This window comes from Lontra canadensis, unplaced genomic scaffold (genome assembly GCF_010015895.1).
Source record: "Lontra canadensis isolate GAN:19392208 unplaced genomic scaffold, GSC_riverotter_1.0 scaffold12, whole genome shotgun sequence".
NCBI classification, from domain to species: domain Eukaryota; kingdom Metazoa; phylum Chordata; class Mammalia; order Carnivora; family Mustelidae; genus Lontra; species Lontra canadensis.
The window spans coordinates 18,321,120-18,343,856 of NW_022631006.1; the positions used below are offsets into that span (position 1 = coordinate 18,321,120).

General features: G+C 40.0%; 1 protein-coding gene and 1 pseudogene across 8 annotated transcripts in view; both read right to left on the reverse strand.

Annotated features, from left to right (window-relative positions):
* The window catches only part of GANC (glucosidase alpha, neutral C), a 70,132-nt gene that overhangs the window by 17,417 nt on the left and 29,978 nt on the right, over positions 1-22,737 (reverse strand). For 3 of the 8 annotated variants that reach the window (XM_032856739.1, XM_032856741.1, XM_032856737.1), the window contains exons 9-18: positions 22,043-22,139; positions 20,822-21,002; positions 20,449-20,602; positions 16,684-16,919; positions 12,736-12,862; positions 11,809-11,888; positions 9,135-9,278; positions 7,321-7,417; positions 2,421-2,522; positions 454-697 (exon numbers count right to left, since the gene is read on the reverse strand). In XM_032856739.1, coding sequence (XP_032712630.1) covers positions 454-697; positions 2,421-2,522; positions 7,321-7,417; positions 9,135-9,278; positions 11,809-11,888; positions 12,736-12,862; positions 16,684-16,919; positions 20,449-20,602; positions 20,822-21,002; positions 22,043-22,139 — 1,462 coding nt within the window. Of the gene's footprint in view, positions 1-453; positions 698-2,420; positions 2,523-7,320; positions 7,418-9,134; positions 9,279-11,808; positions 11,889-12,735; positions 12,863-16,683; positions 16,920-20,448; positions 20,603-20,821; positions 21,003-22,042; positions 22,140-22,737 lie in introns of those variants that run through there. The other 5 variants (XM_032856742.1, XM_032856740.1, XR_004382565.1 and 2 more) reach the window with 5 other exon arrangements.
* LOC116867560 lies at positions 22,211-22,336 on the reverse strand (annotated as a pseudogene).

The window sequence follows — 22,737 nt, forward strand, 5'->3', positions numbered from 1 at the left end:
ATCATTCTCTAACCTAGAAAATTGCTTTTTTCACATCCTGCCTCTAAAATAGGATCAGAATATAATTTATACACTGGGAAAAATGTTCACCTCAAACTTGGAATTGTTTAACCCTTAGGTAAGATAGAGCCTAGACTGGCAGAATAAATTATTCTTCATGAGAGGATTCTTGTGGATTAAACAGCAAATTCAGTTATGGTCACTTCTTTTTCTTTGAAAAATCGGTCTCTCAAATATTAACACTTGAATCACAAAGTAGCAGGGGTTGTGGTTTTTCTTAGACCTTAACTCTTTGGCCCTGCTCACAGTTGGTGCTCAGTAATCTGAAGCGTACTTGATGAAACATATGGCTTTTCTCTTGAAATCATGGTGTAATTACTCCGTTCCCCAATGGCCAGGGGGTTTTCTGGTGTTGCAGGCTGCTGGAGCCCGCAACCGGTGAAGCCCGTTTACCTCATGACGGGCTGGGCTGTCACGTGTGCGCAGTAGAACAGAGAATACCAATAGGGCAGGAGGGTGTAGCGCTGCCGGATGGCTTCCCGGATGAGCCGGGTGTATTCCTCCCCAAATAGCCAGGGTTCCCGCCGCTTGGTGTTCATGGTGGCGTGGCCACGGAAGAAAGGCTGGTAGGCTCCAGCCTGGTACCATCGCACTAGCAGCTCTGCCTCCGGATTCCCAATGAAGCCGCCTACGTCAGCTGATTAGACAGAGAGAGAGGCTGAGTGAGGCAGAGAGGCCCAGTGAGGCAACCAGGCTTCTAACAAACGTTGCACCCAGGTAAGATAAGGGCTTGAAGACTGCCAGGACAAATGTGCTGTATGTGCACTTATAAAATCCCAGAACAACACTGTGGCCTGAAATTAGGGGGCACATATTTAAAAACTTTGCCTGTTTGGGGGATCTGACTATATTCTCTTTGAATCCTCTCTTATCAAAAAGGTCTGAGGTTTGGGGAGCCTGGGTGGCTCAGTTCCTTAAACATCTGCCTTCCAGGGTCCTGGGATCAAGCCCCTCACTGAGCTCCAAATTGGGCTACCTGCTCAGAGGGGAGCCTGCTTGTCTCTCTCCCACTGCCCTTCCCCCCCCTGCTTGTGCTCTGTCTCTCAAATAAATAAATACAATCTTAAAAAAAAAAGTCAGAGGTTTTACTACAAGATCAAGATTTTTGTATGTTCCCAAACCTAGAAATTGCAAAATGTTGACCTTATTCATTACGTCTGTGTTTAGTAGTGTGGTGGGGGTTTTGGCAATTGATTTTTTTTTTTTTTTTTTTTTTAGTATATGTGCTGCCGAAGCGAGCACTGATTTCTTTTTTTTTAAGATATTATTTACTTGACAGCGAGCGAGCACACGCAGGGCGAGTGGTAGGGAGAGGGAGAGAGAGAAGTGGGCCCCTTGCTGAGCAGAGAGCCGGAGGTGGGGCTCATTCCCAGGATCCTAGCCTAAGGCAGACACTTAACCAACTGAGCCACCCAGGCACCCCTTGATTTCCGTTTGAAAGCAGTAGCTCAAGAAAGATAAAAATTGTAGAACTAAAGAAAAACAATCAGAATTAGAAATTTTAGGTATAATTTCATGTTTAGTCCTTAAGCAGGATACATATTCCTTGTATGTGGACCAATGCCATAAGAAAAACATCTATCAAAAAGTGATGTTAGGGGTGCCTGGATGGCTCAGTTGTTGGGCGGCTGCTTTCGGCTCGGGTTGTGATATTGGGGTCCCCCATGGGGCCCACATGGGGCTGCCTCCTTGGCGGGAATCCTGCTTCTCCCTCTCCCACTCCCCCAGCTTGTGTCCCCTCTCTCGTTGTGTCTGTCAAATAAATTTTAAAAATCTTAAAAAAAAAAAGTGATGTTAACTTCTATTCCTACAGAAAACAAGGAGCAGCAGGAACTATTCATATGCTGAGCACCCTCCATATTGAGATTTCTCATCTGCAGAGAATTACTAGGATTTAGGGAAGGCAGTCCATCAGGGAATCGTATTTTAACTAAATTTATCTTTCCCAAGAGCATATCTTTTTTTTTAAGTTAAAATATGTCATAAAATTTTAAACCTGCTGAGTAAAAAGCATTTCTGTAAGGCTGATTTCTGATTTGCTAAATTCTTTGTACTCTCCATTTTTCTCACTTTGAAGAAGAAAAGGTGTATTTCAGGATAAGAAATTCAGTTCTCAAGAGCATCTAAGGAGGAATCAGAAAAAGAGGGAAAGAAGCACTCGGGATCTCTGATTGACTTTATTTCATGTCCTCATTTCAGACAAGACAAACTGGAAGCGTCCTTTCACTTTCCTCATTTTCTTGTTCCCACAGTTATCCCTGCTGGAAACTGCTAATGAGAAGGCACTTATGACCAGCCTTGACGGAAAACACCCTTGCTTTTTATTTTCTCTCACTTCAAGCCTGCAGATATCATCTTACCTCCGCAAAAAGAGATCCCAGTAATGCTGAGGGTGAGCAACATAGGGATAGAAATTTTCAGGTAGCTCCATTCTGCTGTGTTGTCACCTGTCCACACAGCACCTTGGATCACCGGTAACAAGGTATTAAAAAAAAAATCACAAATCAGCCCATGCAGTCAATTTCATAGATTCCTTATTTGAAATAGACAATATAAGGGAAAACATTTCTTTCTGACCTTAAAATATATAAATTCTGGTTTCTGCAATGAAAATATATTAATCTTCTAATGTGAAGAAGTTCTTAAAATCTTTTCACATTTTGTGAAAAATGTTCTGAAATGGCACTTATTTTTTTGAAGTATAACTCCAGCCTGATTTTAGGAGAAACATTTAAAAAATCAACTTTACTGGGAGCGCCTGAGTGGCTTAGTGGGTTAAGCCTCTGTCTTTGGCTCAGGTCATGATCTCAGGGTCCTGTGATCAAGCCCCGAAGTGGGCTCTTTGCTCAGCAGGGAGCCTGCTTCCCTTCCTCTCTCTCTGCCAGCCTCTCTGCCTACTTGTGATTTCTGTCAAATAAAGAAATAAAATCTTTTTAAAAAAAATCAACCTTACTAAAATATAATTTACATATAATAAATGTACCTATTTTAAGTGAAGAGTTTGATGAGTTTTGAAACCTGTAACTGTCACCACAAGCAGGGTACAGAACCATTTCCTTAATTGTAAAAGATTACATGGGCTTCTTCGTAGTGAATAATCCTCCACTTTACCCAACTGTTGATCTGAGTTCTTGAAGTCTTTTCCAGAATTTCATATAAACGGTAACATAAAACATACTATTTTGTGTTCTAGTTTTTTTCACTCAGCATGATGTTGTAGCTTATTTCTTTTTATTTGATTAATAGTATTCCATATATGGATCTACCACAAGTTGTTTATCCAATCACCTACTGAGGGACATCTGAATTCTTCCCAAGTTTTGGCTATTATGAAGAAGCTGCTATAAACATTTGTGTCTTTGCATGACGTACGTTTTTTATTTCTCTTGGGTAACTAGTTGGGAGGGGAATTGGTGGGTCTATGTTCAGTGTATGTTGAACACTTAAAAAACTCCAGCGGCACCTGGGTGGCTCAGTGGGTTAAAGCCTCTGCCTTAGGCTCAGGTCATGATCCCAGGGTCCTGGGATCGAGCCCTGTATCGGGCTCTCTGCTGGGCGGGGAGCCTGCTTCCCACCTCCCACCCCTGCCCCGCTCTCTGCCTATTTGTGATCTGTCTGTCAAATAAATAAATAAAACCCTCCAAACTGGGGGTGCCTGGGTGGCACAGTCGGTTGGTTTCAGCTCAGATGGTGATCTCAGGGTGATGAGATCAAGCCCCGCATCAGACTCTGTGCTCAGTGTAGAGTCTGCTTAAGATTTTCTCTCCTCATCTCCCCACAGCACCCTGCCCCCCACCCTGCTTGTGCTCTCTCTCTCTCTCAAATAAATAAAATCTTTTTTTTTTTTTTTAAAGAAAACTTCAAAGTGTTTGGCACATGGCTATACTGCTTTTGCAGTATCAGTACATGACCATTTCAGTCACTCTACATTCTTGGCAACAATTGGTAGTGTCAGTCTTTTTAATTCTAGCTACTGTAATGGATGTGTAGTGATGTCTCTCTGTGGTTTCAATTTGTATTTCCCTACAGACTAATAAGGTTGAGCATCATTTCATGTATTTATTGATCATTCATGTGTCTTCTTTTGTAAAGTGTCTATTCAAATCTTTTCCTTATTTTTAAAAGTAGATGTCTTTATTTATTTATTTTTTAATATTTTATTTATTTATTTGACAGAGATCACAAGTAGAGAGGCAGGCAGAGAGAGAGAGAGAGAGAGAGAGAGAGAGAGAGAAGCAGGCTCCCTGCTGAGCAGAGAGCCCAATGCAGGACTCAATCCCAGGACCCTGAGATCATGACCTGAGCCGAAGGCAGTGGCTTAACCCACTAAGCCACCCAGGCACCCCAAAAGTAGATGTCTTTAACTGTAAAAGTACTTTACATATTTTAGATACAAGTTCTTTGACAGATATATATGTATATCGCAGATATTTTCTCTAATCTGTGGCTTGACTTTCATTTTTAAAATATCTTTGAAATGGTAGAGGTTTTTAATTTTGATGGAAGTACAGATTAGCACTTCTTTTCCGTTTATGGTTCATGCTTTTTGTGTTCTATCCAAGAAATCTTTTCTATCTCAAAATCACAAAGATTTTTTTATGTTTCCTTTTAGAAGTTTTTTGTTTTAGCTTTTATAGTTTAGGTCTATATTCCATTTCGAATTACTTTTTGGGTACTGAGAGGTAAGGGTCGAGATTTTTTCCCTCTCCTTCCTCCCCCCAACTCCTTACTCAGTGTTCTGACACTGTTTATTGAAAAACTCCTTTCTCCTCTGAATTGCCTTGGCAACTCTGTTCCTAATTAATTGATCATCTCTGTGTTGGACTCTTTCTGGATTCTTTATTCTGTCCCACTGATTTATATGTCTATTCCTCTACCCCCTCTCAAAAAAAAACCACAAAACCCTCTATAATTTAAGAGGAGTGGTACAGACTACATAAAGGAGACATCATAGTAGCAAAAAAGATAGTTAACGCTTACAAGCCCCTACTGAGCCAGGTGAGTCTACCTTGCATGTAGTAGCCCACTTGAATCATCACAACCCTACCGGGTAAGCACTATTTAACTTCATTTTACAGATGACATAAATATGGCAAATAGGGGTGGTTCCAATATACCCCCAGTAACACAGTTACTATGTGGTAGAGGCAGGACTAAGCTCAGGCAGTCTGGCTCTAAAGCCACTGCTCTTGATACTGTATAATAGAAAAGAATTTGTGAAGATAGATTATATACCATTAAAGAGATCTACAAAAGAAAAAAAAAGTCTTGTTTTACTAAATCTAGATTAGTCCTGAAGCATTTTTGTCTATCTTCTATCAAAATAGCTTTGGTAGCTATTTTTGTTTTAATCTTCCACAGAAATTTTTGGCTGTTATATGGGCAGCAAAGAAGAATCTTTTCGAGGGATCGTTTTTTTGTTTTTAAAGATACTCTAATAATTTCGCCTTGACTTCAAATGAGATAAAATGGTTTCGAAGTTGACATGATGGTATTCTCATTAAGAAAGAAAGTTCATGTAAAAGCATGCAGATCTTTTCATGTCTCATATGGTGTTCAGTCAGAAGCGCTCTCTGGCTATCAGTCTAAGCTTAACACTTGACACAGTAGTGTTCTCTGCAATGGGTCACTTGCCACACTTCAGGGCAGGCTGAGTTTCACACTGAGCACTGAAGGCTAGGCAGTAGGCCAATATTTAAGGGATCAGAGATTACTTAGTATGCATATCTTTTATCATCTTTTTTTAACTGCCACTTAAAAATGTTTTCATTAAAAACACTTGACTTTTTTAGTGATTAAAAATGACACTTGTAGAGAACATGGAAAATAGGGATAGGTAAAAAGAAGAAAATTTAAAAATCACTCATAATCACCAAGGTACTAAACTTACTGACTTTTTTTTTTTTTAAGATTTTATTTATTTGACAGAGAGAGATCACAAGTTGGCAGAGAGGCAGGCAGAGAGAGAGGGGGAAGCAGGCTTCCCGCTGAGCAGAGAGCCCAATGCAGGGCTCGATCCCAGGACCCTGGAATAATGACCGGAGCTGAAGGCAGAGGCTTAACCCACTAAGCCACCCAGGCACCCCTAACCTTACTGATTTAGATTCCTATCTATATTTTTAAAACAAAATCATGATAATATACTACAAACACATTTAAGCATTCTGCTTTTTTCCCCCCATTTATCATGATGTCACAAACATTTGCTCATGCAATTGAGGCTACAATTTTATTTTATTTTATTTTTTTAAAAGATTTTATTTATTCACTTGACAGAGAGAGATTACAAGTAGGCAGAGACGCAGGCAGGGGGGTAGGGGGAAGCAGGCTCCCTGCTGAGCAGAGAGCCTGATGCGTGGCTTGATCCCAGGACCCTGAGATCGTGGCCCGAGCTGAAGGCAGAGGCTTTAACCCACTGAGCCACTCAGGTGCCCTGAGGTTACAATTTTAAATAGTCTTAAAATAGTCTATCATATGCATATATCATATTTTTTATAAATATTCCTTTATTTGTATTTTATTTCATTTTTTGCTTCAGGAACCAATGTGGTGAGCATCTTTCTGCACATGAATCTTTGCCTGAGATGACAGTATTTTGGCCTTTTGAAGGGTGCCCCAGGGGCTGGTTTTCAGGGTTGGAAAATAATCATGTCTATAATACAGTAAAGGCTGGATTCTTCAAACTAGGACCTAAGCTCCCAGTTACTCAGGTAACTGGGCAGGGGACTTAAAATACTTAAACTAACAATATTAATTTAATTTAATTAATTTAACAGTATTATTAACTAAAATACTTAACTAACTTAACTAAACAGGGGACTTAAAATAGCCTTCCTGCTGAAAGGTGGCTAAGTTGAATTAGATCTGCATTAGCTAGTAAACTGAATCCAGTTATAGATGACCCTGACCAGAAGCAACAGCCAGGTCTATTTTAAGTCATGGCTAAGTGAAACAGGTGGTTGAGGGAATGTCTAAGAAGTGTATTTTCCCTGGTTTAGACAAATCGAACAGAATCAGAGATGACCATCCCAGCAAACTGAGATACTATGAAGTCATTCTCCCAGCAACTAAGTGGCCATTTCTTCAATGGGAAATAAGTAACTAAACTTTATTAAAATAGATGTGTCTCACAGGACAAAAGGCATACTTCAGGGCACGTCACTTGCTACAATCAAAGGTGTGCCCAATCGCCACAAATGGTTAAAAAAAAAAAAGTCTGCTAATTTAGGTTTAATTCTGATCGTATGTGCCATTCCTTACCATACTTTTGTGATCCAGCAAAGAAAGAACGGGTAAGAACAAAGGGTCTCTCCTTTCCCTTAGATCGTTGTATTAGTCCTTCTGCGGTAGCCATTTGCTACAAAGACAAAGGAGAAAAAATTTCAAAGGGATGAAGATTAGAGCATTGTGCAGACATCCCTAATAAGCTACTGGACATGCAAAAAGTAAATAGTAGGTGGGAAGGTAACATGGGAAATATGAAAATAAATCCACCAAATAATTTTCATGATGTAATGAAACTACTCTAAATTCTCCTATTAAGAGTGGAAAATTATCTTTGATCAAAATAGAAATAAAAATAGTAAATAATATGCTAACATATTCAATGCTTATTATAACTAGGTATTTTATAAAATTTTCTCATATACTCTATAGAACGTCTGAGATTGACCATTTTCATTGATTAAAAAAAAAAAAAACGAGAACAAAAAACTGAGATTCAGAGAGGTTAAATGACTGGACCTGGCTTACATAAGAAAATTCTCTGTAGTAGTTTGCAGTTATAGCAAGAGACTTTTAAAGAAGTAAACACATACTATCTGAACTATGCTATATGTAGCCAGTAACTCACACTGGAAAACAGACCAGTTGGTGGGAGGGCCACAGGAACACAGTCACAGTGAAAATAAGAAAGAACAATGGATATCAATTAGGGCAAATAATAACTGACTAATGTTTTGGATGTGATTGGCAAATGGAAGAAAATTCTACCACCTTCTAATGGGAAGGCTAAGTAGTTAATGAAGGCTTTCTACATTTAAAAACCCGTTTTTAGGGGTGCCTGGGTGGCTCAGTGGGTTACGACTCTTCCTTCAGCTCAGGTCATGACCTCGGGGTCCTGGGATTGAGCCCTGCATCTGCTCTCTGCTCGGCGGGGAGCCTGCTTCCCCCCCACCCTCTGCCTGCCTCTCTGCCTACTTGTGATCTGTCAAATAAAATCTTTAAAAAAAAAAAACCCTATTTTTAGAAATTCTACATCTATGTTCTAAATCTTTTAAAATAAGATTTTATTTATTTGACGAGAGAGACACAGAAAGAGAGGGAACACAAGCAGAGGGAGTGGGAGAGGGAGAAGCAGGCTTCCCACTGAACAGGGAGCCCAATGTGGGGTTCCATCCCAGGATCCTGGGATCATGACCTGAGCCAAAGGCAGATGCTTAACGACTGAGCTACCCAGGTGCCCCTCTATGTTCTAAATCTTATTCCCCTGGTATGAGACTTGCCATTTTAGACATTTGTGAAAGTTCATTAAAAAAAAAAAAAAAGATTTTACTTATTAGAGAGAGAGAGCAAGAGCACGAGTGGTGTGGAGTGCCAGAGGAAGAGAGAGAAGCTGAGCTGGGAGCCTGACTCAGGGTTCAATCCCAGGACCCTGGGATCATAACCTGAGCCAAAGGCAGATGCTTAACTGACTGAGCCACCCAGGAAGCCCCATTTGTATAATTTTAAAACATTTATTTTAACTGCCTTTGTTTATGTATTATACATTGCCTATTTTACTTCAAAAGAAGTTTTGAGGTATCCAATGCTATTTATTAATGACTCCTGTCAAGGAAGATCTTTCATGGTACCATTAATCTCATAACTCTGTAATTCATCAAGTTCATTAGAGAAAGAAAAGGGTGCAAAGAAAGAAATAAGTCCTGCATTGGCTACAACCTGGTAAGATCCATTGCAGTTATCAGAAAAGTCACACAAAGAGAAATGAACAACATAGTACGGCTATTACAAATGACTTTCAACCCAAAAGGCAGGGCACATGGGTCCAAGTGGCTTCTTTATGGATGTTTTACCTGATAAAAACCATAGATGTTGTGAAGTTCCCTGTGCTCCCAATTGCCATGATGAATGGCATTCTTCTGCATGGTTAGCTCTGGCCCTCTAAATACGGAGGGCTCATTCATGTCATTCCATATGTAGAGGATGTCAGTAGATCCCTAGGAAATAAATTTCTTCTTTGGTCAGTGCAATACTCCTATAGTGCTGATGTTAATATGATAGCCACCCTATTCCTCTTGTATACTCCATTTAATTTATTATTACTGTGTTTCTTATCTACGCTCTCTCTTTTGTCCCAGTGCTACAATAAAAGATCCACAGGGCAGGGAATTTTGTTCATAATAAATTCCAAACACCTAGAACAGTAGCTGAACACAGAAGGTTCCTGGTAAATATTTGTCGATGAATGAAAAAATGCTGGGTGGTATTGTCTGTGAAATACAACTGCCCAGCATGCCCACTCCAAGACTTACTCTGGCATACCCTCATACAGGAAAGGTTGTGAATGCTGACATTTAGATTCTAGAACATCCATCATCTGCTACAACTCTTAACTAAAGGCAATTAAAGCTTTCCATGATAAGATTCTGCCTTCCTTCTAATACTTTGAAAGATTGTTTTTTAATTAAAGATTTTTATTTTTATTTGCCAGAGAGAGAGAGAGTGTAAGAGCACAAGTAGGGGGAGCAGCAGGTAGAGGGAAAAGCAGGATCCCTATTGAGTAAGGAACCTGATGTGAGACTTGATCCTTCGACCCTGGGATCATGACCTAAGCCAAAGGCAGACATTTAACCGACTGAGCCACCCAGGCGTCCCTACTTTGAAATGGTCTAGAGTTTGTGTTCTACACAGAATTTTCAATTTAGAGTAGGAAAGGGCTGCTGAGTCATCTAGTTAACATGGTGTTGAAATCCCTTTTATAGACTCCCTGGTCTCTGAGCATGTGACTCAGTAGCAACAGGGACAGGGACAGTCCCTCAGGAAGCTCATTCCATTACTTTCTAAAAGTCCTGCCCTTGTAACATCCTCTTAGTGGGCCTGGCTTGCCTTCTGGGATGCCACAGAGTTCATGGGCTGTCTCACACACATGCCAGTTGTTCAAATGCCTAGGGGAGACTTATGTATATTCTTTTGACTCTTTATATTCAACTATTTCTAAACATGTATACTTTTTTTTTAATTAATTGTTTTTACTAACATACACTGTATTATTTGCCCCAGGGGTACAGGTCTGTGAATCGTCAGGCTTATACACATGAACAAGGCTATATGCTTTCCAAATATTTAACTACTTTAACTCCCTTTCTGTAGCACTCTCCAAGTCAGGGGTTGGCAAATGTTTTCTGGAAAAGGCCAGATAACTTTTTCTACTCTTCTGACTATAGGCCTCTTTTTCAATAACTCAACTCTGATATAGTGTGAAAACAGCCACAGACAGTAGAGAAATGAGTGAACATGGCCAGATTTCGCCTGTTAGGTATCCCTGCTCTAAGTTGTTTTCTGTGTCCTAATACATGATACTGAGAACCAGAGTTTAGTGGTTAAGATCGGACGTGAGAGACAAACAGACTGAATTCAAATCTTGGGTCCACCACTTACTGACATGGGTTAACTGAGCAGGGTTCTGTTTTTTTTTTTTTTTTTCTTAAGATTTTATTTATTTATTTGACAGATCACAAGTAGGCAGAGAGACAGGCAGAGAGAGAGGGGGAAGTAGGATCCCCGCTGAACAGAGAGCATGATGCGGGGCTTGACCCCAAGACCCTGGGATCATGACCTGAGCCTAAGGCAGAGGCTTATCCCACTGAGCCACCCAGGCACCCCTGATCAGGGTTTGAAACTTGTTCATATATCAATTTCCTCATCTGTGGGATTAGAATTATAGCTCCAACTTCAGAAGTATTTGTGAAGATGAAATGGTAAAATGTACAGAAACTGCTTAGCACAGAGTTTGGCACACAGCAAATAATTCAATTTATACGAGGCATCACTATCCTCTTCAAAATTGGCTGAAAACCATTCTCTACAAGTGACCTCTCTGGGGTTCTTAGAATATTTTAAGGATTGATTTATTATTATACCTTTTTAATTTCAAGTTTTATTACACCTTTTTAAAAAAGATTTTATTTTTTTATTTGAGAGCGAGAGAGAGAGCAAAAGCAGGTAGAGGGGCAGAGGTAGAGGGAGAGGGGGAAGCAGGCTCTCCACTGAGCCAGGAGCCTGATGTGGGGCTTGATCCCAGGACTCTGTGATTATGACCCGAGCCAAAGTCAGATGCTTAACTGACTGAGCCACCCAGGCACCCCTAAACCTTACCTTTAATGTCACATTACACTTTGCAAGATATTCTCATAAATACCTTATCATCATCTTTAAATAAGCTATAGAATATTATTTTATGTAAAGTTTATGTATTAATTTGGAAATACAAATGTCTTATTAAGTACTTTGATATGTCACAGAGTCTATTATAATGGAGGTAAAAGTCACAGGTTTTGTGCATTTGGTAATTAATATGCCACCTTTCCTGGTCATTAAAGTCTGTAATGTGGGTGCCATCCTTGTGTTTTCATCCAAGAATTATTTATCAAGAGCTACTCAACAAAGTAGAGTAGTTCTATTCAATCATGTTTTTTCTTCTTTCATCCTTCCAAGTAACTAGGAAACAGCAAAAGAACAAAAACAAACCTGATAAGCAGAGAAAGTGAAAAGACCTGAATACCACTCTCTGACTTTGGGATTGGTGAAATCCAGGTAAGAGGAGAGACCTGTAGAGGCAGAAGAGTAGACTGTGAGAAACAGTGGTGCTCATGCTAGGATGTGTGGTAAAGATGTGAAAGCTGGCTGATCACGGGGCATCTCAGACGTAAGACAGATGATGCAGAGGCACCATCTGGCAACAAGCGAAGGCAGGCCATGCTGGACTCCAGTGATAGTCACTAGACCTCCCAATCTGAGAGGCCCAGGGGAAGGCCAACGAACAAGCATCCAGATGGAGCTTGTCCCTCACAGATGGCCCAAGACAGCCCAAGTAAGCATGGCAAATATCCTAGAGTGACCCTTCTGTCCTTAAAAGAGAACGAAGTGTTCATGAGTGGTGTAAGGGGAAAGGAATGCATGGGGTGTCTCTGCAGCACATGAATTTGTGACTGAGTGCCAGGATATGACGGAGTTTGTCCTCAGGTTTCTACCAACGCTTGAAACTAATAATTTCTGAAACAAAGAATCCAGAGTTGCTGGAAGCAGCTGAGGTCCCTCATGAAAGCCTGGGAAGTCACAACTGTGGGCTAACAAGGCTCAGAAAATTCACAGGGAGAGACTGTGAGAACTCTTTTTATTTTCTTCTCTTCTCCGTTTCTTATTCCTTGGCTTTTTATTTTTGTTTGGTTAGAGAAATAGAGTGCTTATTTTTTTATTCATTCATTGATAAATGTATACAAAGCACACTGTACCAGATGTTAGGGCAGAGAGAGAAGAAGGTAATACCCTCTCTTTCTTAATGGTCCTTACACTGTGGCAAGGGACATCTTTAAGAAATGAGGGTGACGGCCATGCAACCTTCATTAATTGGGACTAAAGAAGTGAAATTAAAAAGTGCATAAAGTGCTATCTTACCAGGCCAGCAAACCCCTTCAAAGTCTCCTCCTTCATGATTCTTCACAAAGAAGCCCTGTTCTTTGGCCTTAACATACACTGAGTAGTCAGGATCAATCTTGATGTGGGGGTCACTGATGACCACAAGCTGTCCAGACACAGAGGTTTGAAAAGCTCATCAGTTTCATATGAGTTATAAGTTTCAGGCTTTCATCATAGTTTTGGGGTTCAAATTTTATTCAAATAATTACTAGGATTGAAATATTTAAGACATCAGGAAAACCCTATCACTTTTCATGCTTATGGAAACTGAACTGGTATCAAAACCAGGCCAGTGCTCTTTTATAATTATTGCTGCCCAGCCAGTACATGTTCTCAACATAGCAGTTACTAAGCTTCTGTCTGAGGTGCTGGGTGCTATACCTAAAGGAGTCATCCTTGCTCCCTAAACATCTAGAGGCTAACACTGACAAAAGCAAACATTAAAGAAAAGAAAACAAAAACAACCCAAAACCCAATGGTATAGACTTATTTAGGAAGGAGGTTTGAGAAGAGCTGTGATCACAGCTCTGTGTCTTTATTATTGCTATACCTTTCTAATGCCCTCACTTCTGAGTCTAGGGCCTCAAAACTCTTTATTTGGTTAGAACAACCTTCTCATCATCCTTCCTCAAGTCTATTCACATTTATTCTACACACTGAAGTTTTTTTTTTTTTAAGATATTTTCTTTTTTTTTCAAAAATTTTTAAATTTATTTTCAGCATAACAGTATTCATTGTTTTTTGCACCACACCCAATGCTCCATGCAATCCGTGCCCTCTCCAATACCCACCACCTGGTTCCCCCAACCTCCCACCCCCTGCCCCTTCAAAACCCTCAGATTGTTTTTCAGAGTCCATAGTCTCTCATGGTTCACCTCCCCTTCCAATTTCCCTCAACTCCCTTCTCCTCTCTAACTCCCCTTGTCCTCCATGTTATTTGTTATGCTCCACAAATAAGTGAAACCATATAATTGACTCTCTCTGCTTGACTTATTTCACTCAGCATAATCTCTTCCAGTCCTGTCCATGTTGCTACAAAAGTTGGGTATTCATCCTTTCTGATGGAGGCATAATACTCCATAGTGTATATGGACCACATCTTCCTTATACTGGGTATTTACCCCAAAGATACTGGGTATTTACCCCAAAGATATAGATGATGTAGTGAATAGAAGGGCCATCTGTACCCCAATGTTTATAGCAGCAATGGCCACGGTCGCCAAACTGTGGAAAGAACCAAGATGCCCTTCAACACACTGAAGTTTAATTCTCCATTGCTCAAACCCTTAAAAAACTTTTAATTGTGGTAAATTATACATAACATAAAATTTACCATCTGAACCAATTTTATGTATAGAGTTAAGTAGTGTTAAATATATTCATGGTATTGTACAATGCCCAGAACTCTTTCCATCTTGTAAAACTGAAACCCTATACCCATTAAAAATAACTCCTCAGGGGCGCCTGGGTGGCTCAGTGGGTCCTGGGATCGAGCCCCACGTCGGGCTCTCTGCTCAGCGGGGAGCCTGCTTCCCCCTCTCTCTCTGCCTGCCTGTCTACTTGTGATCTCTGTCAAATAAATAAAATCTTTAAAAAAAAAAAAAAAAAAAAACCTCCTCATTCCCTCCTCTACCCAGCCACCATTCTTTCTGTCTCTATGATTTTAACTACTCTAGGTATTACAGATTACTGAAAATTATATAGTATTCATCTTTTTGTGAGTACTTTATTTCACTTAGCATAATGTCCTTAAGGTTCATCCATGTTGTAGTATATATCAGAATTTCCTTTCTTTTCAAGGCTATATAATGCTCCATTGTATATATGTATGTACCACATTTTGTTTACCCAATTGTCTGCTGATGGACACTTGGTTTGCTTCTACCTTTTAGTAATTGTGAATAATGTGGATATGAACATGGACTTATCTGCATGAGCACATCAGCTGAAGTACCTGCTTTCAGTTTCTTTGAGTATATTCCCATAAGTGGAATTCCTGGATCATATGGTAATTTTATTTTTAATTTTTTAAGGAACCACCATACGTTTTCTGTAGTGGCTGCACCATTTTCTGTAGTTTTCTGTAGCGGCTGGACCATTTTACATTCCCATGGTTAGTGTTCCAGTTTCTCTACCTCCCCTCCTCACTTAGTATTTTCTGGTTTTTCATAGTAGCCATCCTAATGGTATGAAATGTTATCTCATTGTGCCTTTGATTTGCATCTCCCTAAAGATTACTGATGTTGAGCATCTTTTCATGTGCTTGTTGACTATTTGTATATCTTCTTTGAAGAAATGTCTATCAAGTCGTTTTCCCAATTTTTAATGGGGTTGTTTGCTTTTCGTTGTTGAGTTGTAGGTGTTCTTCATATATTCTCTATACTAACCCCTTATTCAAAAACTTTTAATGTCTCCCAAATGTATACAAAGCAGCCTACAGTAAGTTCAGATTCCCCACTACTCAAACCTTGCACATGCCTTTTCTTGCCAAACCAATCTGTGCATGTTTTCTAAACAACACTGGCTGCTTCAGCCTCTAGCTGCACTGTCTCCTCCCCCTCCCCACTTCTCATCTAGAGACTCATCCCTCAGGGCTCATCTAAAATGCATACGCTCAGCGTGAGTCCAGCTGGATGCAATCTTCTTTCTCCTAGGCTACTCCTGACCCTGACCTTTCTTTGGCTGTTGTATTATTGCCCAATATTGTGGTTGCTATACACCCGCCTCTCCCCTACTCACTGTAAGACCCCAAGGAGCTCATCTTTGCATTCCCTTCATCTTTAGAATAGCATTTTGAACATTTGACGGTTTCAATAAATAGTTGCTTGTAAGAGCATGGGTTCTGGAGTCAGGCAGATCAGAGTTCAGATTCTTGCTCTACTACTTACATGCTTTTGTGCAAAATACAAAACTATTCTTAGCCTTAGTTTCTTCATCTGAAAAATGGGCTAACAAGATCTACCTTTTAATCTTGGGATGACTGGATAGAATAATGTATTCTCTCAAACTCTCTGGCCCATAGTAAGTACTTGCCAAATGGTAGCTATTTATTAATTGGGAAGTTAGGAGAATGGGAATGAAGAATCTGACTCCATTTCTGATTGACTGTTAACAGCTTTCAAGCCCTTCCATCCCCCCTCACATTCTGCCCACATCAGACAAAGAAAGCCCTAATGCTTCCTCCTTGGGTGCCAGTGGGAAGTTCAAACCACACCAGCCCTGGGCACACATAGGAATCCCCACCCCAGTCCAACCCTCTAACCACTGTAAAAGCTAGCTGTTTCCATTCCCAGATCTCTCAAGCCATCTTCAGACCAGCCTGGGAGTCAGCCCTACTCTCCAGAATGCCTCACTATGTGACTACTTAACCTTTCCAGACCCTGTGGTGTTGATGTGATGTCCTCAATCTTGAGATTGATGCTGACATCAGAACCACATTTTGCTTTTGGGGTATCCATCATATCCCTACAGGTGGCCACAACAAATGGGACGGAAGGCTAGACCCTGTTATCCTGTGGGGCCCTAGACAGCTATGGCAGGGATGATGGTGAGGCCATCTTTCCATCACTGCTTTCCTGTTATCACAGTTGCAATTATATTATAAGGAACTATTTTCATGGCCATTTTTTATCTGACGGCTCTACTCCACTATTGTGCCAGGGCAAGTTTTGTTTTTTTTTTTAAAGATTTTATTTATTTATTTGACAGATCATAAGCAAGCAGAGAGGCAGGCAGAGCGAGGGGGAAGCAGGCTCCCCGCTGAGCAGAGAGCCCGATGTGGGTCTCAATCCCAGGACCCTGAGATCATGACCTGAGCCAAAGGCAGAGGCTTTAACCGACTGAGCCGCCCAGGCACCCCAAGGCAAGTGTTAAAAATTAAACAAGTGCTTTGTAATTAAGAGGTTTCCAAGGGTTGGCTTATTTTACCTTACGGTTTTTGCTTCTGAGCAGCTCTTGCATCCCTTTGGGGTTTGGGAATCTTTTCTTGTCCCAAGTGAAGTACCTTTTGCCCTCGGTATGCTCTATGTCCAGCCACATGACATCATAAGGAATGTCATGTTCATCAAATCCTGCATCCACCGCCTTTACATCCTGCTCATCCTCGTAGTTCCAGCGGCACTGATGGTACCCCAAGGAGAAGAGAGGGGGCATGGCTTGTGTGCCTGAAAGGGGAAGATGACAACTGAGCTGGCTACCACTACAGTGATTATTATATATTTGATAAACATTTTCTGAATGTCTACAGAGTCTAAGCACTGAGCTTGGTACCCAGCATATCAAGGAGAATAAAACACAATCCTTACACTCAAGAAAGTGACAATTTGGTTGGTGAGGCAGAATGTACATTAACTGCTCCACTCTGAGGTGTAACTGCTGTGTTAAAGGTAGCAGTCTAGTGTTATGGGAATACAGAGCCTGCAGTAAAGTGTGGAGTCTTAAAATACTTCATAGAGGTAGTAACACTTGGTTGGGCCTTGAAGGTCAAATAGGAGGAATCTACCAGAGACAACAGATAGAACACTTAGGCACAGGGAATAGAAAAGACACAGACACAGAGGCAGAGAAGTACATGATAAGCTTCTAGGATGGTTACACTGTGAGAGAGACCAGTAGAAGATGAAACTGGAGAGAGTCAATTTGTAAGGGGCTCTGTAGTTCACTCTAGGAATTCTAAATCTCTTATGGGAAGTTATCAAAAAGTTTGGTAATATGTAACCTTAGCAGGCCTACATTTTAGAAAAATTAGTGAGGGAGCAGTATTGAGACTGACTTAAAGGGAAAGAGACTAAAGGCAAGAAACACTCAAATTATTATAAAAGTATTTACTGACAATATGGAGGACTTCTGGTCAACCACTTGCATTTATCTCCTTTCCCTCCTAAATTCCCAATAAAATCCGAGTAGAAGAAAGAAAAAAAGAATAAAGCTACAAGAACAAAGAGAATGAGAGAGGAGTAATTTCAAGAAAATTTTAGAAGGTGGAAGGCAGGGGAGGAAAGGTAACCACTGAGCAAAGTGAGGGAAGCTCTCACCAGAGTGCTTGTGAGGTGGATACTGATGAGAAGAGATCACCCTGCGCCCAGCACACTAGCAGATGGGAGACCATTCCCGACACCCACCCCAATTTCCAACCCCAGTACCAGAGTACTTCTAGGTAGAACCTTATTCAAATCTTTGAAAATCAGAAGGCCCCACATATAGAAATACAATAAAAAGACCTCTGAGAAAACAAAGACAATACAAGAAAACAAAATAAATATCAAAACGTTATCATCAGGGGTGCCTGGGTGGCTCAGTGGGTTAAAGCCTCTGCCTTCGTCTCAGGTCATGATCTCAGGATCCTGGGATTGAGCCCTGCATTGGGATCTCTGCTCAGCAGGAAGCCTGCTTCCTCCTCTCTCTCTTTGCCTGCCTCTCTGCCTACTTGTTATCTCTATCTGTCAAATAAATAAAATCTTAAAAAAAACAACAACGAAAAAGTTATCATCAGTACCTTCGGGGAGATAAAAAGATACAGCACCCATGAAATAGACTAGTATAAGATACTGGGAACAAGGAATAATCAGAGGATAAGAAAAAGTATGAAGAAATTATAGACATATAACATAAATGGAAGGTCTAGAAGATAAAATTGAGAAAATTGCTCAGAAAAAAGGGAGATTATAAAATCTGTACAGTTGAAAGAGAAAAGGAAGGGAAGAAATTGTCAAAAGAATAATGATTGCTTTCCAAAATTGAGGAACACATTTCTCAAGACTGACAGAATCCACATCTAATACCCAACACCATAATTATTTAAAAAGATCCATATAAAGGCATTTTATTGTCAAATTTCAGAATTTCAGAATATCAGAAATTTCAGAACATATTTCAGAGAGAAAAGACCTATCATAAACAATTCAGAGTGATTTTTGAGCAAGAAGATAGAAGGTAAAAGAGAAATGCCTTCAAATTCTGAGAGAAATAATTTTCAATCTAGCTAGCCAAATGATCAATCAAGGGTGAAGGTAGAAAAAGAGATGTTTTTGTACCTGCAAAGATGCAAAAAGTATACCTCTAATGCACACTTTCTTAGGAAACTCCCAGGATGACAGCTGTGCAGGGAGCCCAGAGAGAACCCCAATGGGGGCAGGACAGAAAGATCTGGGAAGGAAGTCTCTGGGGAGGAAAGTGAAATGAATACAATATGACACTCTTGATTATTTGAAAAGTATAAGCACTAAATATTGAGTTAAGCAAAAATAAAGATGTAACTGTAATGATATTGGGAAAGAAGAAAGAGCGATCTGATTGAGTTAAATCCTCATCAACAGATAATCTATAAACTTAAAACTTGGCTTTCCTTGGACATGGTGGTATATCCACTGTTTCTGAAGCATTTTCCTATAAACTAGTCTTAGAACAGTGTTGAAGGGGCCTGTAGGTGGGCCTTTACAGTACTTTTTCCTCTATGAGTGTCTTTCCATATCTATAGATTTTTGGTCATTTCTTCCAAGTTGGAATTAAATTCTTCCTCCTCAACATGGGCTGGATCGAGGGACTTTTAACAGAATGCAGCAGTAGCAATGCTGCATTACTTTTATTTGTAACAGCTTTATTGAGATATAACTCACATATCATAAAATTCAACCAATTAAAGTATAAAGTTCAATTTGGGGGGATATATTACACTACCATTTTTTAAAAAGTGGCAAAAATATATAATACATAAAATTGGCCATTTTAACCATTTATTTAGGCCTTTTAAATTTCTTTCAGCAATGTTTCATAGTTTTAACCACCTACTTGGTTAGAGATATCCTTAGGTAGTTTATTCTTTTGGATGTTATAAAGGGAATTGTTTTCTCAATTTCTTTTTTAGATTGTTCATTGCTGGTCTACAGAAACACAACTGATTTTGTGTGTTGATTACAGACCCTGCAACTTTGGTGAATTTCTTTATTAGTTCTGGAGTTCTTTGTGGATTCTTTGGGATTTTCTAATATCTTGGATCATATCATCTGTGAAAAGAAATAATTTTACTTCTTCCTTTTCAATTTGGATGCCTTTAATTTCTTTTTCTTGCCTAACTTCGCTGGCTGGAATTTCTAGTACAATATTCAGTAGGAGTGGTGAAAGTGGGCAGCCTTGTCTTGTTTCTGATCTTAGGGGAAAGCTTGCAGTCTTTCACCCCTGAATAGGGTGTTAACTGTGGATTTTTCATAAATGCCTTTTATCATATTGAGGAAGCTTCCTTCTATTCCTAGCCTTCTGAGAGTTCTGATCATGAAACAGTGTTGGATTTTGTCAAATGCTTTTTTCTGCATCAACGAGATGATCTTTACATCTTTTAAAGATAAAATGCTTTAGTGCTAAAGCCAGTGGTATGTTTTAATGGAGAAGAGAACATAGAAAAGTTCAGGTTGGGACACTGATTGTCTGAGATGAAGGCAGAGAAAGCCCACAACTTAAAGGGTCTGAGGAAAGCAAATGGAGAGTATTAAGGATCAGAGAGTAGAGCACTCTAGCTCCAGGATATTTTACCAAGCTGAATGGGATGAAGGTGGAAGGAGAAACGTTTGTTTCTTGAAAAGCTTGGGTAAATTGTGTATACATTCTATATGGGTGCGACAAATATTAACTTACAGCGATGATACATATAAGAGAGGAATTATAATGGGATAAGAGGCTAGCGCTTCCACATGCAAGTACCTGTAAGGTATGAGTACTGCTTGAAGACGTCAGAAGGCGTAGGTCCTGTCAGCAGAAAGACATCAATGATTCCACTCTCTGACATCCAGTGCACATCAGTTCGACATCTGACCTTTTGCTTAGCTGCAACAGGGCCCATCTGGGTTACCGTGTACTAGAAAAAGAATGGAATGAAGTTCTAAGGAATTTCCCTCATATTGTAATATGTAAGTATCATCCATAGGTCAGTAACAGGTACATATTATTAACTTTCATTGATTATACTGCAAAGGCTTTGGTGGCAGAAAATTGTCACTACAAAGTCCAGAGCTAGAACTACACTGGTTTTGTTTCCTACATGAGCATGGCATACAGCCACGATCCATAAGCTCACCTTTACTGCAGGCTCCGTATTGATCTCCACTAGAGTTTCGGAGGCATTGAGCCAAAAAATGCCTAGAGTTCTGCCTAGTTTGTGGGCCAGGAGATAAGGCACTGAACCATAAATGCCCATTTTGTCATGTATTTTATATCCATAGACGTCCAGGTTATAAAGACGGTAAGCATCACCATCACTGAAACACACAAAGATGGACTATCAGTAGTTATAATCACAAATATATTATCAATGAATAGCATAGTTCCAATCTCCCCTGCAAACACTTGAGTCCTATGCATCTTTCAAGGCTCAACTCTTAACACTTCCCTAACCCAAACATGGTTGATATGATTCCCTCCTTTGATTCCTTTAGCCTCCACTCCTGTGACAATTGGCATGCACAGCCTCATATCTTAGATATCTCTTTCGAATATCTCTCATGAGGTGAGGACTGTTTCCTGTGACTTCTCCACAATAGCAAGAACAGAGCAGATATAATTGGCAAATTTTGTATTTCTCCAATGCCAGCACAAAATGACAGTCTCTTAACATACTTCCACAGTGCTGAGTAGGGAAAGATGAGGAACTGAACTGGGGTGGGGAGGCCAAAGCTTGGCTTGGTGTGTGAGCAGCACAGTTTCTGATTCGCTTGTGACCATGCCCACCTGTTGACCAGTTGTGCAAACAGCATCTCAACCCAGCAAACTTGATCAGACTCTTCTTTTTGGTTTGGCTTCCTCTCAGTCTGATACCTCTGGCATTTACTTGTCAATAGTGTTAGTTTGAAATGATCTCCCTGAAGGAATCAAAGGTTACATGAGATGCAACACTTTTCCATTCTCTGGCTCACTGTCCTTTTTTGGTAGGAGACTTTTTCTAGGTCAGTGATTTTCACAGGATATTCTCTCAGGTTCCACAGAGAGGCCTTGAGGAGTGAAAGCAAAACCTGGAGAAGTGGTGTGATGAGGCTATCTCCCCTATTTTAACCACAATCGTTCCATATTTTTATTTCCTCTGTATATTTTAGGTTCAGCATTACAGTTTTTAAAATGTTCAATTTTTTGCCGAAAAAAATAAGATAAAAATTAAGAACCACTGCTTTTAAAGATCTACAAGCAGTATCAAGGAGGAAAAGGCTAGGCACATATTGGCCCAGGTTCAGACAACTCAAATGTTTTCCCTTCAAAGTTTTCCAGTCTAGAAACCAGAGCATCCTCTAAGAATTTTTCACTTTACCTAGTATTTTTAAGTTGGTGTGAGTCTGCATGTTGCGGGATCCCATAGAGATGCTCAAATCCATGCAAGGAGAAATCCAAACCAATGGAGGCAGGACCTATAGGGACCAGAATACTGAGTTTTGCTTCTCTGTGGGACAATCAATTAAGGAGACTCATTTACCTGTGACTAGGGATCGAGAGACCTGAACTTGGCCTGATCAGTTAGCAAATCACGTGTGTGCTCTTTCTCAATTAGCAATAATTGCACCTCGGATAAACCTCATTGGCTATGATACTGCCACTGCACAAAGCTTGTGTGCCCTTTCTATAAGATGTTACATTCAGGTACTGTGGGGATGCAAACATGCACAAGGCAAAGTTCTGGTGACTTAGTAGTGTTTCTTTAGCTATGTGCTGAAGCTCTTCATGTCCTCATTTATAGTAAATCTCCTTTCTATCTGTAACATATGGCTATGAAGTTTTAGATTTTTTTCTAATCTAAATTTTCCTAAAATGTATTGCATGCTTCTTTACATTAGGAAACAAAGGATATTGAGCAATTTTAATGTTCACTAGATAAAAGACTGGGTGTCTTCTCATGATCATTTATTCTTATTACATACAGGGACAGTAATGTAAAAAGTACCAGAAAGATCTTTTCTGGCTCCTCCCTGTGATTGTAGATAGGTAAATTTTTTTTTTTTTTAAACCAGA